The sequence below is a fragment of the Penicillium brevicompactum genome (assembly GCF_028827555.1).
Source record: "Penicillium brevicompactum strain IBT 35665 chromosome Unknown utg000009l_segment0_segment0, whole genome shotgun sequence".
Classification (NCBI taxonomy): Eukaryota; Fungi; Ascomycota; class Eurotiomycetes; order Eurotiales; family Aspergillaceae; genus Penicillium; species Penicillium brevicompactum.
Genome location: NW_026623212.1, coordinates 1739796 through 1757518, shown reverse-complemented (window position 1 = coordinate 1757518; position 17723 = coordinate 1739796). Strand labels below are relative to the sequence as shown.

The window sequence follows — 17723 nt, the reverse complement described above, 5'->3', positions numbered from 1 at the left end:
TTCCGTTCTGGACTTTTGAAGTGTTCCCTGAACCTGCATATACCTCATCACTTTCGATCAACTTCGCATGCATTGGTAGTTTTCTCCATGAGCTTCCGTCTGCTAGCAAATTCCCACCGGTTGATGCTTTTAAAACCGCGGAATCGACTGAATCAAATGGCTTCCCACTTCTCCAGCGGCTCTGGGATCTCCCTCGCCGAGCTGCCCAAATCTAATACGTTCACTTCTAAACTACCTGCTGACCCGGCCTTTGAAACTCCCGAGTCCTCGCATAATGCGCCTCGGGAAACCCTGGGCCCTCGCATGGTCAAAGGGGCCTTGTTCACCTATGTTCGCCCCGAGCAAGCCGAAGGGTCGGAGCTACTGAGTGTTAGCTCGAAAGCCATGCAAGACCTAGGACTGAAGGCCGGAGAAGAGCAAACTTCGCAGTTTAAGGCATTGGTCGCGGGAAATGAGATTTGGTGGAATGAGGAACAAGGCGGAATCTACCCGTGGGCGCAGTGTTACGGAGGTTTGAACTCCCTCCTCGTACAAGGGAACGAACGCTAATCGAGATAGGTTGGCAATTGTAAGCCTATATCAAATCTTCTACGCTGGCCCAAAACTGACAAAAGTGCAGTGGTTCATGGGCCGGACAACTCGGAGACGGGGTAAGTTGACCAGCGGACATTGTTTCAATTTGCAGTGGCTTACACGACATCCAGCGTGCAATCAGCCTCTTTGAATGCACAAACCCGCAAACAAACACGCGGTATGAGCTGCAACTGAAGGGCGCCGGCAGAACGCCCTATTCGCGATTTGCGGACGGCAAGGCCGTGCTTCGATCAAGTATCCGAGAATTTGTGGTCTCAGAAGGTAAGTAAAACTGCATGCATATGTTCACAAATGAACCCGCTGAGACATTCTCTCTTCCCCCCAGCCCTCAATGCCCTTGGAATTCCAACCACTCGTGCCCTCTCACTTACCTCGGTCCCAAATGCCAAGGTTTTGCGAGAGCGTCTTGAGCCGGGTGCGATCGTTGCCCGGTTTGCCGAGTCTTGGTTGCGAATTGGCACATTCGATCTTCTCCGCGTTCGTGGAGATCGTGAGCTGATGCGACAACTGGCAACTTACGTCGCAGAAGATGTGTTTGGAGGGTGGGACACTCTTCCCGCCATTGTGTCACTGCGCGATCAGTTGTCATCTGCTGAAGTTGACAGCCCTGCGAGGGGAATTTCCAGTGACAAAGTGCAGGAGCACCAAGATGTACAAGAGAACCGGTTTGCCAGACTCTACCGGGAGATTGCTCGTCGCAATGCAAAGACGGTGGCTGCATGGCAGGCGTACGGCTTCATGAACGGTGTACTGAATACAGACAACACATCGATCTATGGTCTATCACTGGATTATGGTCCTTTTGCATTCATGGACAATTTCGATCCTGCATACACCCCTAACCATGATGACCACATGTTGCGGTACAGCTACCGAAACCAACCCAGCATCATATGGTGGAATTTGGTTCGGCTCGGCGAGTCGCTTGGTGAGCTGATCGGAGCTGGCAGCCGGGTAGACGACGAGAGCTTCGTCAAAGTTGGGGTTTCCGAGACGCTAGAGCCGGAACTGATCAAACGCGCAGAGAACATCATCGAGCGCACAGGCGAAGAATTCCGAGCAGTCTTCTTGAATGAATACAAGCGACTGATGTCCCAAAGGCTTGGGCTTAAGACGCAGGTTGAGTCCGATTTCCAGACGCTTTTCTCGGAGATGCTGGACACGCTTGAAGCACTTGAGTTAGATTTTAATCACTTCTTCCGCCGTCTTTCGGGCATTTCGCTGTCCCAATTGGAGACTGAAGCAAGCCGAAAAGAGGTGGCATCCATATTCTACCATGCTGAAGGCTTTGGTGGAATTGGATACACCGACGATACAGCTAGGGATCGCATTGCAAAATGGCTTGATAGCTGGCGAGCTCGAGTCCTCGAAGACTGGGGTCCGGGAGCTGACGAGCAAAGACAGACCGCTATGAAATCAGTCAACCCTAATGTATGTGTTCTGGAGACCGTTGCCTGGAAGCTTGATACTGACTTTTACTAGTTCGTTCCTCGTGGCTGGATTCTTGACGAGGTCATTGAGCGCGTCGAGCGCAAGGGAGATCGAGAGATCCTTGACCGGGTCATGGCAATGTCTCTGGACCCGTTCAAGGACCAATGGGGTGTTCACAAGGAAGAGGAAGAGCGCTTCTGTGGGGACGTACCCAAGTACAAGAGAGCCATGATGTGCAGTTGCAGTTCTTAGTCCATTGATATGGTATCCAATTGAGGATCATGAGGCTTCAATGTCATGAAGGATCCATCTACGTTACTTTATAGGTCCATCCTACAAGATGTGTACTACATCGGCTGGAATGTGAATAGCAAATAAGAGCATTTGCAGGGATTCCCTGCTTCCACATTTTATGCGCGAAACGAGAAAAAAAAGAACCCGGAAAACCAAACTCGGCGTCAGGTAGATCATGTCAACCATGTCAGGCGTTGATCTCTAATCATACATTTTCAGATAAAAAGGGAAATTCGTTTCGTGCATGCATGAAAAATGTCGTCCGATCCCATGGGAAGCTGCAGAAAAGATGTCGACCAAATGAGCGATGCAAGCGATCAGACACCTCTTAGTTGGGGCAGGCAGACTGGACGTGACCGGGCTGCTTGCACTTGTAGCACATGCGCTCACCCTTGGCCTCGGTAGGGCAATCACGGGAGACGTGACCGACCTCGCCGCCTGGAGGGAGTTAGTTGTGAGCTCGTTGTGAGCTCAGGATGGCTCATTGCGGGGGATGACTGACAGTTGTAGCACTTCTGACCCTGAGTGCAGTCACGGGCCATGTGACCGAAACCACCGCACGAGTAGCAGGTCTGCTGGCGACCACCGGGGCCGCCGAAACCACCACCGAAACCACCGCCGTATCCGGAACCACCGGCGTAGTTACCGCCCTGGGAGCAGTGACGGGCAATGTGGCCGACCTGTCCACACTTGTAGCATTCCTGGCTGCCACCGCCGCTGTAGTTGCTCTCGCCGCCCTGGGGGCATTCCCGGGAAAGGTGACCAGTCTGTGCGCAACGGTAGCAAGTCTTCTCCTTGGCAGGCTCCTGGCATTCACGGCCTAGGACGAACGTCAGTCAAGTATATCCAAAGAGAGTCCATGCAATCTTACTCAAGTGACCCTGGCCTGTCCACCCCGAATCTATTAGCAAATGATCACCTCGATAATGGTGGTTTATGATATAACCATACCGCCGCAGTTGTAGCTATTGCCTATATTAGCATGTGGGATCATTTGGGCCAGAGACAGAGTAATTACCAGGTGGGGTTTCCCTTCTTGGGGCAGTCCTTGGCCTAGGAATATAGTATAAGCTTCATATCAACGCAGATCGAACCCAATATTGCCAATATCGAAGGTTCAGGTGTCGCAATGTACCTGGTGAGCAGCCTCGCCGCCTATTTAGAAAAGGTTAGCACTCAAGTCCAATGCTGCAAGGCCAGTCATCCTGGTCTGTATTTGACTTTGTTTGCCGGTTCACCAGCTTCAACGGCGACCATGACGTATCGAGATTGATCAATGCCTCATAGGAAGGCCGAGAAGAACGGGAAAAAAAGAGAAGTGAAGAGACTCACAGTTGAAGCAACCGCCACCACGTCCAGCAGGGAAATCCATTTTGTGAGGTTTGAATGTAGATAAAAGTTTTGAAAAGGGAAAAAGAATCGAATAGGTTCAAGTGAAAAAAAAGAAAAAATTGCTGAGACTCTCGAAAAATATTGTAGTGCGGGGGGAGAGAAATCTTCCCGCGATACGACTCGCTTGACCGCCTAGGCCATCTCTCTTTTTTCCTCCAACTCGTCACCTCTGGGGCCTCTTTTCTTCGCTTCTTCTTTCGTTCTGACTCTGTTTCCGGTTCTGTTCGGATTATTCGGAAAATGTTCTGGTGAAATTCTCCCAGTATGTGTTCCGTCGGAAGCTGGAATGGCGATTTTGTGCCTCAGCGCCATGTCCGGATTCGATCCGCATGATATGGCATATGGTGAGAAGAGTCATATAAATTTGGACCAACTTCTGGGCGATCACAATACTTTTATACCTGAACTGTCCAGGGTCCCCGGTCCGGGTGGAGTTGAGTACCTTGTGCCACGGCCGGGTCTGTTATTGGCCGGTTGGATTACGACATCACTGAGATGTGTCGTGCTGAGTGCAAGTGTCTGTGTAGTCAGATTCCATCTCTTTTCTTGGATGTTCTCAGGTGAAATCATAGCATTCAAGAAGTTGTGTTCCAACGCCTTTTTCTCGTAGTAAGAGGACTCTTTCCTCGTCAAATCCCACACAGTCTTGCATTCTTGACCACTCCGGGGAGTCAACTCCCAGGCCTGTGCTATTCAGGCTTTCGGAAAGCGTCATAGGGAGTGCAGACTCTAATTCACGTGTGTTTCCCGTGCTCAATTGGATACCGTGATCTTCTTTGAGGATTTTGCGGGTGCCTAAGGAGGAGATGGCCGTCTCCAGCTCCCAAATCCGGATTTCATCTCCCCGAGAGCTGACTGAAACAGCCTTTCCTCGTTTGGTGACCTGGACGGCCGAGACGGACGAGGTGTGGCCCCAAAGCCGGCGGCCACCTTGAACAAACAGCTTGTTGGAGGCAGAGACCACGAGGTACATAGTCAATGTGTTGTCAGCATGAGAGGTCAGTAAATATGGGTGAGAATAGGACATGGAGGTCGGTGGCTTCCGATGGAGAATGAACGGCGCATCAGGAGCGGATTCATAATTGTCTGGCTCTGCTGCAGAGGGTTGTTGCTTGCCGGATTGTAACCCGCGAAGCGGTCGCACGCCATATTGAGAATCCACCGTGGTGGTCAGTCGCGAATCAAGTTGCTGCCCATCTTTGTCTAGCCGAATTTCTTGAATCCCCAGGGACCACCCACAGCCGAGGTGGAAAAAACTGTATACAATCGTTGCAATGATATCCGATGGAGACACGCGAAGAGACAAAGTCATGGGAGCAACAATGTTGTCTGCTTTGAGAGAGGCAAGCCGACGGGGTTCAGTAGTATCCGGGCTTCCTCCTTGGTTGTGACAAGGCAGGCGGTACAATGTCAAGTGTTTGTACTGGGATACCACCAATAGGTATGGCGTTGATAGAGCCATGGCGGTTATGGCACCATTGCAGGCAGCATAAGAGGACTGCAGCTTCACTTCAAACGTCTGGAGGTCTAGCAAAAACAGGCGGAGATGACCGTTCTCCAATCCGACTGAGATCGCGACCTGACCGTGAACCTGGCTTACAGCCAAAGCGGTTGGGCTTTCAGGCAAGTTCGAAGGGCCCGACAAAGGAACACTTGCTACACAACGAGCATGGTCTTTGGCGGTCCATGCTCTGAGCCCGCTTGTCGAATCTGCCATGAAAACAATGCCGGCACAGAATCTGACTAGGGTGGGAGGACTAGACGGCTCGGGGAATTCAACCTCAGTAACCCGACATAGCCCTCGGGACCAATTGTGTCGCAGTCGGTACTGCCTTTTCCAATTGCCTTCATGCGCCAAGTGCCCATGGTCAAACCATGTCGCAACCCTGGGAGAATAATCTACCTTGGACGGCAGCACTGTACGTTTGGTGTTTGCGAGGCGACGGGCTCGGGGCCGCACCCATTGGGAGTAGTATTGCCTTTTCCATAGCTCCGAGTCCCCACCCAGAGTATGAAAGCGACGGGATAGCCTGGTTACATCACACAAATTCAGCACAGATTGCATCAAGACAAAGCCAGGAAGATTTACCTTTGACAAATGTTCAAGGAGGAGACCGGCAAGAAGGATAGAATATGGAGTAGCAACTCATTGCTTAGACTGGACAAGCGATCAACTGGTCCCACTTCATGAGCTCGAATACGCTTCTTCGGTGAATCCAAATCACAGTCTCTGCGTCGTTTTGACATTCCGTCAAATGAATCATCCCAGCCTGAGGAAGAGTGAGCGACTTCGAAGTTGAGGCAAGTCGGAGGCAAGTCGGTGAGCCCCGAGCTCTGGAGGTCGTTCGGTGGGGCTCGTTATCGCGATAAGCTCACGTGTAGCGCGTCGTCGCGTCGCTACTTTGGCTGTTTGCTTCACGTTCAGCGGTGGTTGAATTGCTTTAATCTTTTTCTCTCCTTTCTCACAGATTGTCATGGTACTCAAAATACTAGGGTATCGCTATGGAAGTCATCCAGGAACTCCACGATGCTGTGTCCAAAGCCTGTGAGGCCTCGTTCGACAAAGCGTATTGTCAGCTGAGATCACAACTTGAGACACAAGCCAAAGAGGCAGAGATCAGGGACACGGCAGCTATCGAGGCGCAGCGCAAAGCAGATCTCGTGATCAATGACCTTCGCCATGATATCACCCTCCTTCAAAACGAGTTGAAGCAACATGAAGTGGATTCACAAGACCCTGAGCTTCCCAGGCAGTATGCCAATCTCAAGGCTGATTTCGACCCCATCAATCTGTGGGGGGACACCATGGAAGATGGCCATCTTCAAACCCAAAAGGCACGTAAACGATTCGAGGAAAAATACGTTGCACTCTACACCAATTTACAGACTTTCATCGAGTCTTGGAGTGGTCTCAAACGACAGGTATTACGGCACAAGGAGAAATTGCTGCAATGGGATCAGCAACTGAAGCGAGATGAATTTACGCTCCTTCTCAACGGGCGAAAGGTCAAATACCGTAAAGTACAAGGGCCTGGCCCTGAGGGCTCGGGCAAGATGGACTCACCAACGACTCGGAGATCGCTGGGGAAACGGCCCAGGGATGAAGACCCAGATCTGCCTGCCAAATCCTTCAAGCCGTCACCAAGACAAGCCCGCCATAATGAGACGGAGGCGACAAAGAACGCCATGGAAGATGATCACCCGCCGAACAATTCCCTAGCTTCAGAGCTGGCCTCTACCCAATCTAGCTCCCCTGGACCTCAGATGGAAACTTTGGGGTCCCCTGACACCATACGCTCAATATCTAACAACAAAATACAAGAAAGAAGACATGCACCTTCTCCCACGCTTCCCCGAAAGTTACACTCACAGAGTCAACAACTTAATGCTGTGACCAAGCACCCTGTGCATATCAAGAAGGAGGCCATGTCCTCCAGTCCAATCCGCACTGCATCAAATTTCAGCGATCATCCATTTGTGGGTACGCAAGACCTTGATGACATAGGAGAGACGGTACAAACGCCCACGAAACGAAAACCTCACCGGGATGTCCACGTGGCAAACTCCAAGAGCTTGGGGGAGAACACAGATCAGACACACTACTTTGGTAGAGACAGATCTGGTCAACAGACATATGATCAGGCCTCTGTTCTTCAAGCAGTTGACAACAATACGCGCCTGTCCACTGGCTCTCACCGAACGCCTTCCACGAAACGCAGTGAGGACCTAGAGCGGCGCGCAATACCTTCCGTGGCAGAAGACGGTGATACCGTGGCACCGGTGCGGAAACCTCTGATAGCTAATCCCGGTACCAATCGTGGGCCATCGGAGGTAAAACCCCCTGGCACGATGGCTCAGAGACGCCTAGAAGACTTGCTTGAGCGTTCCACCCCCTCCAGGTCACCTTTGAAACCCTCAAAACATGGCCCTAGTGCAAGCTCAATCCAGGCAGATGTCATGTCCGGGCATGACCATGGAAGATCCATGGCAGCTCGCGAAGCGACCCCCGAAGTGGACCCCGACGATGAGCCATATCGGGCGATGCCTCTCAGCGTTCTTGGCTTGGGTCATTTCAAAATCAATCCCGCAAGAAATGAAGGACTCGACTTTGCCTATGGCTCGGTTGTTCGAAAGAAAGATGACCGAAAGTGTATCTCGGGGTGTACTCGACCTGGATGTTGTGGAGATAGATTCCGGGCTATGGCCCGCCTTGGAGGTCTTCCTGGCAATTCCGGGGCAGAACAAGAGAAAGCAGACGCCGAGCTGCTACGCGAATTTGTTGGGGAAAACACACAGCTGCTTGATACTCTGAGCGACCAGGAACGTGGGGATCTTTTGATTGAAGCCAGAGCCAGAGCCCTGGCCAATCAGTATGGACGGCATAGACATATTCACCAGCGTGCACAGTCGCCTCCTGGCTTTTGGCGAACCGATATGCCCAGTACACAGGAGGAGGAACTCGACCGAACCGCCGCTAAAGAATTGGAACGGGAGAAAGTAGAGGAGCGATATCGTGAAGCCATGCGCCCCGGGGGTTTATGGATCTTTGCAGATGAGTAGAGGTTTCAGATGCATACATTTAGCCGAACTACGCATGAAGATATCGTCCGTTTTCTGTATTCCAGGCTATGAAATATGATCAGCATCTACAAGTGTCAGTAGCAGAAGTGGAATTGGAAGTATATAGACCAACAACATTTGTATATCCGAAAGCATCAGACCTCGGCCCAGATTGTCTTGGCAGACACGGGTCCACGTGCCCCCCTATAACCTCCTCCGTCGACCTCCCCCGTCATCTGTCGCTTTGGAGCGCAAACATGGAAACCGTCCGAAACATCCAAAATCCAATACCGTCGGCGCTCCTCAAGCCTTCAAGGTGGCTTTCGATCTATGAGGACTTTGTCACCAAGAATGCGAGCTCCGTTGGCCAGGTTGAGTCTGCCCTGAGGTCCCTGACGTACATCATCCCAGGTAAGCGAAGACACTGCACTAGTTGTTTGTCAGAGAGTTCCACTCACACCATCTTCCAGGTCGATACCGTGAATCAGAAATACCCTCAGAATGTGGTAAGTGCGCCGACGCCTTATCCTCGAGCGCATCCGCTGACACCTCCAGTGCACTCCGGCGTCCAGTTATTATCGCTATATCATGACTCGTTGGTCTCCAAAGTCGTTGATCGACTTCCATCGACTGTACCTCGGCCGCCGCCCACTCCTCACTCCCGATACACCAAATACTGGACCTCTAGGTCCTCACTGTATCGCAAGGTAGCGCTTGCGCTTCAGATGCTTCAATACACTGAGCTTCTGTGGGAGATGGCTGCACGACGACGGGGTCAGAAGACCCGTTGGCGCGTGGTTGTCTTCATTGAATTCGCAAAAGCCATTTGCCGCCTGCTTCTTCTCCGGTTGACCAACTCCCGACCTCTTGTCAGCCCGCCTCTTCCAGAACGCGAGGTGGACCCCAGAACCACAGAAGAGGAGGAACCCCAGAGCGACTGGAATGGAATGGACACTCCTGTGAGCGATCCATCTTCCGATATGAGTTGGACGATGCCTCGTACCGGATTATCCCTGCCATCTTTGCCTGAAGTGAACGACGTGTCAAACTACCTCATCTCCAAGGTGCTTACAGCGGATGATATCAAACCTCCCAAAGCGCTCCTTCACCGGGCCACCGGGCAAGGACAGTTGGCCGAAGTGCTGTATATTCTCCGGCCAGTCATTTACGCAATGGCGATGCAGCGATGGAGAGGTGACAAGCGAAGCTGGCGTCCATGGCTCATTGGATTCGGCATGGAATACGGATGTCGCCAGCTTGCAAAGCGTGATTTCCGTGAGCGGGTCGCGGGTGGTCTCCGGGGCCTCACTGGACTCGAGCGAGAGGAATTGAAGAAGCGTGGATGGTCAATGGGATGGTGGATGATGCGCGGTGCATTCTATGAAAACATCACAAAGTAAGACCTGGATCGCCCTCAACTTGACTGATACAGTACTGACAATTACGACTTAGGTCCTGGCTCCATAGCATCACTGGAAAGATGAAGGGCAAGCCATTGTTGGACTTGGTGGGCAGCATCGTTGATGATTACGAATACCTCTGGGACAACTTCTACTTTTCGACTGCCACTCTGTGAATTGCACTGTGCCCGAGTTCCATTCGACCATGATACCCAATTTTCCTCTATGATTTGTTTCTTTGTTTCTCTTTTGACCTCATGACTCACAGATAGAACTGGTTGTTCTCTGTTTTTTTCCTTTGTTCGCACTCTTGCTTTGCTCCTCGAAGCTGGTTGAAGGGGTATCATTAATGTATTATCAAGTTTCACGCATACTATTACAAACATAATCCGTACTCAGAGAATCTCCGCTGGTCTTTGACCGTACCAATCTCGTAGCCCGTCCGCCTTTGCGCCTTTCCCAGCTCCTGATGAGAGTAGGAAATCGTTCATCTGTGAAGCTCCTTCTTCTTCATCCGCAGGCCAGTCCACTCGGGCACCGCCTTTGACTTCAAGCATCTCTCTTGCGGTACCCCAGCTGAAGCGACACTCGCTGCCCCATCCGAAGACAGGGTCCATGCTGCGTCGAAGCCAGCCGACACATTTGGAATCCGAGGGGTACCCACTGCCCCAAGTCTCGAGGGCAGGGTCAGACTGCTCAAGCCGGGTGATAGTCTCGTACATAAGCTCCAGTGCAACGTCACGGGTCACCTTGGCTGCCACACTGGCAGCACTGACACAGGGATATAAAGAGTCGGCTTTCTTGGCCACCGTGATCTTAAGAGAAGGGAAGATCTTCTCCAGCTTTTGTTGGTACGTGATAGGGTTGCCGATTGTGTCGATGTACACTTCTCGAACATCCACCCCACGCTCCTCCACGACGCCTCGGATAAGCTCTATCGTTGCATCCATTGCCTGGGCATTCAAGTTATAGACCGCCGTTGGGGATCTCAACATCCCGGAAGATATGTCGCGCGCCGAGAGTGATTTGATCGCATAGCCACAGGATTCATGCAAGTTGTTTCCCGGGGTATTCAGCAGGCGCATAAGATTTGCGCGCACAGCAGGAGTAAGGACCTTACTGTCGTCAAAGCTGTGTTCCTCGGTCAAGAGCGAGTGGTGGAGGTCCAGCGGAAGGTAGAATACACCGTAAACCATTGGCCCTAGGACAGGACCACGGCCAGCTTCGTCTACGCCCAGTACGCACGGTGTAGTTTCAGCTGTCTCGCCGACTGTAGGCGATGTCTCCTTGGGTGTGATCGCGTTGGGGCATGGTGTGTAGTACGCGTAAGACTCGCCGGTGAAAAGATGATCGGGGATGACACTTGGAGGAATGAAAGTAGAGTCTTCTGAAGGGAGGTCTGTCATTGTGGGTTTGACTGGAATCAATCGAGGTTCACAAAAAAGAGTGAAGATATCCAAAAGGAACAGAAAAGAAAAGAAGATCATTCCGGTATGCAACGCGTCGACTGTTCGGGATTAGCGGGGCGCGTCTTTACCCACCCAAATTCCATCGCATCACTCCCTCCACCTTACCTCTGCCCTTTTTTGTCCCTTCCATTGCGCTATATTCCTGCGCTTATTGACTTTTGCATTTCAACATGGCACGAGGGGTACCCGTAAAACCCCGCGAACAAGACTACTCCAATGTGGGAACCACAGGAAGGTGAGTTGCCTAGTCGCTTCAGAAGGCGCTTGCGAACTAACGCGAGATTTCTAGACGCACAGGAATTTCTTTGAAGGAGGGCCGGCGCGATGAACATGGAATGGAAGAGGTGGATGGCCTCTTCTCGTCTCCTGAAAAGTCGCCCACGAAATTTGACGGCTTTGAAGATGAGAACGACTCTTCAATTGGCTCAGACGGCATGTCTTTAGAAGAAGGTGCGCCAACTATTCTCCTGGACTTTGCACTAAATGCATACTGATTCGCTACTCTAAAGGCAATGCGCCGGGTCCCATGGACTTCCTCAAAGGCTCCAATGGCTCGCGTTCTTCTTTCCTCCCGCCATCCGCGACACGATCGCCAATGAAGACTGGGCTCGGTGGTTCCCCGCGGAGGACTCCTGCTCTACAATCTACTCCAGACTCCGAAGATCTCCAATCGTCTAGTCCGTCAGATGGCAAAGGGCAGAACGAGTCGCATCTAGATCCCTCTCCTCTTTCTGCGCGCTCCGTCAATGTGGGCCGCTCGAATCAACAGAATGGCGCACGACAAAGACCGACCAAAGCACAGCTCACTGGAGAATCCGAGCCTACATTGCCAGACTTCTCTGATGACGAGGGCGACGAGAATGCGTTTGCGCAGGTGCAAAGTAACTTTGGCAACAGCTTAATCGACGAAGATCCACTGCCAACTGCGGAACTTTCCGAGGATTCGGAGCCAGATCAACACGAGCACGAGGACAGCCCACCCCCAGCAGAATCCCCGCCACGTGCGAAGGCCGCTGTCAACCCCAAGTCGGCAAAGAATAGCAAACCGGCCAAGCCGGCCAAAAGCGCTGATACAGAACAACCTCAGCCGAAATCGACTGGGCGACGTGGGCGCCCTCCCAAGTCCGCAGCAAAGAACACCGAAGAAGATCCAAATCCACGACCAGCCAAAAAGCAGAAGAGCTCTGCTACCGCACCTCCACCCGAGCGTGAGCCTTTAGAGCCGGAGTTGGATAGAGTTGTGAATGACTATGCCAACCGCACAGGCCCGCTGAAAGGCCGAAGTCTTTACATCCTCAAGCGCGAAAACCCCACTGACAGCAGCGCGACTCACACTCGATCGGGCCGAGTTTCCGTGCGGCCACTGGCGTACTGGCGTAACGAACGCTGCGTGTTTGGTGATGGGGAAGCTGCCGAAGGCCATCGATACCCAGTCTCCACCATCAAGGAGATCATCCGTACAGAAGAGCAGGAAAACGACAAGAAAAAGAAAGGAAAGCGTTCGTCTCAAAAGTCCAAGTCCAAGTCCAAGAAGCGAAAAGACGAATCATCCGACGAAGAAGATGACGAAGTCGATCTGTGGGAAAAAGAGGGTGGTGTGCTTCACGGCTACACCCTCAAGTGGGATAGTAGGACGCAGGCTAGCTCGAAGGAAGAAGAGGTCTTAGGTATTTACAGCCCCCCTTGTTATCCCGTCGTTGGCTGTTTTGCTAATTTCGAGTCCACAGATATTGCATATGCCCCCTCTGGCATCGAGACCAGAGAGGTCAAAGGCTCGACCTTCAGATTTGCAAAGCTTCTCAGCTCTTCGTTCATCGGGTCTGGGGTGGTTGAACTCCCTGCAGACGGTGTGAAGAAACCCAAAAACTCGAAGAAAATGCACATGGTGTTCTATGTCTGCCACGGACGTGTTCAGGTCGACATCTCCGGCGTTCAATTCAGTGCTGGCAAGGGATGTGTCTTCCAAATCCCACGAGGTAAGATTCAAATTCTCTTTCGATGGCTTACACCTAATGTACTGACAAAACCTTCCAGGCAATTACTATAGCTTTGCGAACCCCCATCGCAAAGAGGCACGACTGTTCTTCACCCAAGGCTGTGTTCCTGACGAGACAGAAGGTGAAGAAGGGACTGACACTCAAGGCGAACTTGATGACAACGAAACGTCGGCGGTGTCCCGCGGGGGTAGCCCCGAGACTGACGTCGAGGCCGAACCTGCTCCTGCTCCTGCACCCGCTCCGGTGAAGAAAGCCAAGGGCCGTCCAAAGGGCAAGCAGAAGAAGGCTGGAAAATAGTTGGCTTCGCCCACTGCTGTCTTTCTGTTTGTCATTGACAATGCGCCATGACCTGTTTCTCTTTACGTGGATACCCTGGACCTCTGATCTTACTTGTCGGGCGTTCTGCCTGTTTCATTTCTTTGTCGGTTTCCCCTTTCGCTTGTTTTTATGTGTTCCTTTGTTATATGTTCTTAAGCGACTGCTTTCACACTATTACCTGGGGAATATTGGCGTTCCTCGCCCATGTACTCTCCGCGATGTTTTTGTTTTTGGAGGTAATTCGTGATGGAAGAGCAAATGGGACTGGGACCGAGGGCCGCAAACCAATTGCAATATGTCGACCATGTATCAATTCGTCTAAGCATACATAACTATTTGTTATAATAAGCTCATCAGATCTCTTCCATCAAATCGTCCAACTCGTCGTCTAGACCCAATGGTGGGAATTCTCCCACCTCAACCTTTTCAGGCTTCACAAAGACACCTTTGTTGCTTAGGCATTCAAAGTAGCGCTGGCCACCTATGCTACCATCATTTTTTCCCATCGGCTCGTCGAGCTCGATTCCAACCCAGATCGGTTGAAGCTCGGTTGGTAGATCCGGACTCTGTTGCAGCTCACGACCCGGACCCGTGACTGGGATCTTGGGAACGGGTCCCACGAAGCGAATCGTACCACGACGAATGTGTGGTGGAGACGAAGGCAAGACAATCGCTCTCTTGGAAACAGCGATATCTGATTTTGGGGTTCTCATTAGATCACATTTAATGTATTCAGGATACGTGCCTCTACGAACCTCGATTCTGAATTTCAGTCTGGTCTTTCTCAACCTGATGGCGCAACGACTCCTCAGGTGACAAGGCGTTTGGGTCGAATCGACCTAATTTCTGGTTCTTTTTCCAGGCCAGAACGGAGTCTGAGCGAGCTTCGTACGCATCAGCGGGCAACTCGTATTTCTCGACATTGGACAAGTCGGTGAAATTGGCCCGCATGGTGGGCGGACGGCTGTCGTTGACCTGGCAATGTCAATGAGTTTTGGATTCTAGTGAGACCTTTGCCGATAAATATTGGCCATTTGCCTCTGCTTCGCCTCTTGACTCGAATCAAAACATCTCCCAATGGTACAGATCGAAGCGGCACAGAAAGGCAAGATTGACGGGCAGGATAGAAGAACCAACCTCAATTTCCGTCCCCTTAACCAACCCATAGTCCCCGATCAAACGATCATCTCCATCAGCCCATTGATCAGGTCGACCGGGAACCTTCACCCGTAAGCGCTGACATCCCGGCGGGATACCAGTCATGGTCTCCAACTTCCCCTTGACCTGCATGATCGTCCAGGTTGGGGTGATACGGCGCTCAGTCAAGAACCTGGGCTCCGAGGACCCCGATTTGGCCAACGCCGCATTGGTGATTATGACGGACACATCCATGGGGGTGGGTTGAAACGCCATGGTTCAGGTCCTATGAAGAGGGGTCAGGACTGATGATCAAAGCTCTTCACGGCGGATATGCATGTTGATTCTTCTGCTCCTCTCTCAAGGAGCGAGATACATCCATTGTAGAGTCACCGGTCAGGATGTACTTACAATTGATCTGTTCTGGTTGTTTGGCTCGACAGAAAAAGGAATCCCCTCGATGCTTAGTCAGCACCATGAACAGGCGCTGTTGAGAATCGAATCGAACGTTGGACAGTCGCACGAGGAACGGGTTCGTTTGTTGTTTGTACGACTGCTGTGATTTGGACTATATCCTTGCCTTTTGCCTTGGGAGGAATGGAAATCTGGTAATATACTGTAAATACATCAATCTTGGGATTCCCTTCATTTCCTCTTTTTGTCTTTCAATGCCTTCGTCCAATTTGGGTCTCCTTGACTTCTTTTCATTCTAGCAACTCCAATCCCTGTGTATGTAGTGGCCAATATAAGAGTATGGAAGTATGGGAGTATGGGAGTATGGGAATATGGGAATATGGAAGAGATACAAAAGTAGAGAGTAGTTGGCCATCGCTAAGCTAATACCCGAAGACACGTGATATCAACTTCTCATTTCTTTTCAACTTCTTCGCCTCTCACTCCCACCGGTCATCATGGCTTCTCAACAGAATGGCGAAGCCTATGAGCAGGAGAATGTGCACGAGGTGTACCAGCAGATTGCCCAGCATTTCTCCGCGACCCGATACAAGGTGTGTTTCGCCCCGGCAGCACCTTGCCCCCTCGTAACGGCCAGCTAACCCACTGTTTCAGCCTTGGCCGATAGTCGAGCGTTTCCTCACGGAATTATCGCCCGGTGCCGTGGGATTAGACGTAGGCTGTGGGAACGGCAAGAATTTAATGGTCAATCGAGATGTCTTTATCGTTGCTTCAGATAGGTATGTTTAAGAATGATGTGGAATTTTTGGGGATTTTCTATGGTGTCTACTATCTCGGAGACGCCCTGTTCCCTCACCCCCAGGTCCCTGACGAGTCCATGGTTGACGCGGTGTCAGATCTGAAAACCTGGCTCGGATTGCCCTGCAGCACCAGCCGCATTCGACCGTAGTGGCCGATATTCTAGAGCTCCCGCACCAGGACGCAAGATTTGATTTTGCCATTTCCATTGCGGTGGTGCACCATCTGTCCACTCCGGCTCGGCGAATTCAAGCCGTGGCCGAGATCCTGCGCACAGTGAAGCCGGCTTCACCGACGCACGAGGGGGGCAAGGTCCTGGTCTACGCCTGGGCGCTCGAGCAAAAGAACAGCCGCCGAGGCTGGGACAAGGGCGATGAACAGGATCGGATGGTCCCCTGGGTGCGCAAGGGAGACCAACCCCAGACCTTCCACCGCTACTACCACCTCTATGAGGAAGGGGAGCTGGAGCGGGACATTGAGAACGCGGGCGGTCGAGTGCTGGAGTCCGGGTACGAGAAGGATAACTGGTGGGCGATCGCGACACCCCAGACGGGTCAGGCTTGAAACGCATGTGCTCCGAGAACCAGCCTCGGAGTCATGGAGAAAGATCCATTTGCATTGGTCCGGCCAAAAGTTCTGCAAACAGACAAGAAGAACTCAAACACCGAGGGGCAGAAATCATCTATACGATTCTTTGTCCCCCCACAAATCACGATATACCTCCAACCGACGCTATGCAATTCGTAACCACAAAAGAAAAACAGTGGGAAAAAAAACACAAAGAGAAAAACAAAGAAACGGTCCGCGACGTGAAGTAGACGGACGAAAAACGAGGAAAAGAGAAAAGAAAAGAAAAGAAAACAACACAAGAGGGGAAGAAAAAACAGGAAAAAAAGTCGCGACTCAAAGAAAGACGTTTAAGCGTCATCGTCATTTCGTCTCAAGGCATAGTCCGCGGGGGCATGCCCAAGTGAGGTCCCATGAGACCCGGTGGGGGAATGCCCATGTCGGGTCGTCCATAAAAGTCCCTCGGGGGAGGGGGTGCGTATGCGGGCACCCCTGCAGTGAGCTCTTCCAGAGAGGGAAGCTGCGGTGGGTAGCCTGGGATGTGACCCGGGATTGCGCGTGAATGAGACCCTTTTCTCGGCCGGGAGAGAGAGGTGCTGGCACGACGGGTTCTGGTGGTGGTCGGGGGATCGATGGCCGCACTGGAGAGGGAGAAGGGGACGACGCCCGCACGGCGGGCCATCTCTTGCTCTCCCAGCTGCCAGTGCATGGCCTCTGCTGCACGCCATGGAATGGCCATTTCTTCCGCTACTTTGGACCACATTTCGGCTTTGAATCTATCAAGTTGGGAAAAAGGTCGGGGTTAGCGAATACATACTTCACCTCGAAGGCTCAATGGTTTCTTTTAGCCTACCTTTCGTATAACCGGGCGAGTTTGTTCTTCTTATCCTCATCCCATTCACTTCGACGTTCCAGGTAGTTCTGATAATGAAGGCGACAACTGATGGCACTGCGTCCTGGGAGTCGTTTGCTGATATCCTCCCACTTCATCCCACTCCCGCGTAGTTCGATGATCAGAGAATCCTCATCTGGGGACCACTTGGATTGCTTCTTGGCGGGTGATTCGGAGGTATGTGACGGTTGGAGACGCTTGGGGGCACCCGTGGAGCCGGCCTTGGACAGTGGTGGCATGGTCATGGCGGCCATGGCGGCGGGGCCTGGCATCATCATGCCCATGGAGCCCAGAGGTGGCCCGACGGATCTGGGGGGGATACCCGGAGCTGGGGGCTTCTTCCTCATCTTGGGGCTTGAGTAGTAGTGAGATATCCACTTTGGCAGGAGGCAATATAGGCCGATTTTGTAACGCAATCATATGCGCGGATTGAACCTGTCAAGTCGCAACGGGGGAAGAG

At 52.0% G+C, this 17723-nt stretch overlaps 10 protein-coding genes across 10 annotated transcripts; 5 read left to right on the top strand and 5 right to left on the bottom strand.

The window, feature by feature from the left end:
* Window positions 1-87: 87 nt before the first annotated feature.
* Window positions 88-2277, top strand: N7506_012112 (uncharacterized protein; the record flags this gene model as incomplete). The annotated part of the gene is made up of 6 exons (XM_056961403.1): window positions 88-511; window positions 559-568; window positions 620-650; window positions 705-855; window positions 920-2025; window positions 2077-2277. 6 exons carry the CDS (start codon window positions 88-90, stop codon window positions 2275-2277), a joined length of 1923 nt encoding a protein of 640 aa, XP_056805937.1.
* Window positions 2278-2647: 370 nt separating this feature from the next.
* On the bottom strand, window positions 2648-3691 carry N7506_012111 (uncharacterized protein; the record flags this gene model as incomplete). Its single annotated transcript, XM_056961402.1, has 7 exons — window positions 2648-2757; window positions 2822-3139; window positions 3191-3205; window positions 3271-3284; window positions 3338-3372; window positions 3455-3474; window positions 3652-3691. 7 exons carry the CDS (start codon window positions 3689-3691, stop codon window positions 2648-2650), a joined length of 552 nt encoding a protein of 183 aa, XP_056805936.1.
* A 576-nt stretch (window positions 3692-4267) lies between these two features.
* Window positions 4268-5958, bottom strand: N7506_012110 (WD domain protein; the record flags this gene model as incomplete). Its single annotated transcript, XM_056961401.1, has 2 exons — window positions 4268-5741; window positions 5801-5958. The coding sequence occupies 2 exons, from the start codon at window positions 5956-5958 to the stop codon at window positions 4268-4270; spliced, it is 1632 nt and encodes a 543-aa protein (XP_056805935.1).
* Window positions 5959-6213: 255 nt separating this feature from the next.
* On the top strand, window positions 6214-8271 carry N7506_012109 (SAE2 C-terminal domain-containing protein; the record flags this gene model as incomplete). The annotated part of the gene is made up of 1 exon (XM_056961400.1): window positions 6214-8271. One exon carries the CDS (start codon window positions 6214-6216, stop codon window positions 8269-8271), a length of 2058 nt encoding a protein of 685 aa, XP_056805934.1.
* Window positions 8272-8528: 257 nt separating this feature from the next.
* On the top strand, window positions 8529-9847 carry N7506_012108 (peroxisomal membrane protein PEX16; the record flags this gene model as incomplete). The annotated part of the gene is made up of 4 exons (XM_056961399.1): window positions 8529-8682; window positions 8742-8777; window positions 8827-9667; window positions 9724-9847. 4 exons carry the CDS (start codon window positions 8529-8531, stop codon window positions 9845-9847), a joined length of 1155 nt encoding a protein of 384 aa, XP_056805933.1.
* Window positions 9848-10066: 219 nt separating this feature from the next.
* N7506_012107 (ribonuclease H2 catalytic subunit RNH201) lies at window positions 10067-11077 on the bottom strand (the record flags this gene model as incomplete). Its single annotated transcript, XM_056961398.1, has 1 exon — window positions 10067-11077. One exon carries the CDS (start codon window positions 11075-11077, stop codon window positions 10067-10069), a length of 1011 nt encoding a protein of 336 aa, XP_056805932.1.
* Window positions 11078-11310: 233 nt separating this feature from the next.
* Window positions 11311-13434, top strand: N7506_012106 (Cupin domain protein; the record flags this gene model as incomplete). Its single annotated transcript, XM_056961397.1, has 5 exons — window positions 11311-11375; window positions 11430-11590; window positions 11650-12807; window positions 12868-13116; window positions 13175-13434. The coding sequence occupies 5 exons, from the start codon at window positions 11311-11313 to the stop codon at window positions 13432-13434; spliced, it is 1893 nt and encodes a 630-aa protein (XP_056805931.1).
* A 374-nt stretch (window positions 13435-13808) lies between these two features.
* Window positions 13809-14868, bottom strand: N7506_012105 (tubulin-folding cofactor B; the record flags this gene model as incomplete). Its single annotated transcript, XM_056961396.1, has 3 exons — window positions 13809-14149; window positions 14211-14430; window positions 14593-14868. 3 exons carry the CDS (start codon window positions 14866-14868, stop codon window positions 13809-13811), a joined length of 837 nt encoding a protein of 278 aa, XP_056805930.1.
* Window positions 14869-15503: 635 nt separating this feature from the next.
* On the top strand, window positions 15504-16368 carry N7506_012104 (tRNA (carboxymethyluridine(34)-5-O)-methyltransferase; the record flags this gene model as incomplete). Its single annotated transcript, XM_056961395.1, has 3 exons — window positions 15504-15599; window positions 15661-15785; window positions 15903-16368. 3 exons carry the CDS (start codon window positions 15504-15506, stop codon window positions 16366-16368), a joined length of 687 nt encoding a protein of 228 aa, XP_056805929.1.
* Window positions 16369-16744: 376 nt separating this feature from the next.
* Window positions 16745-17683, bottom strand: N7506_012103 (MYB DNA-binding domain protein; the record flags this gene model as incomplete). The annotated part of the gene is given in 3 exon segments (XM_056961394.1): window positions 16745-17147; window positions 17225-17572; window positions 17586-17683. The coding sequence occupies 3 exon segments, from the start codon at window positions 17681-17683 to the stop codon at window positions 16745-16747; spliced, it is 849 nt and encodes a 282-aa protein (XP_056805928.1).
* Between the last annotated feature and the right edge of the window lie 40 nt (window positions 17684-17723).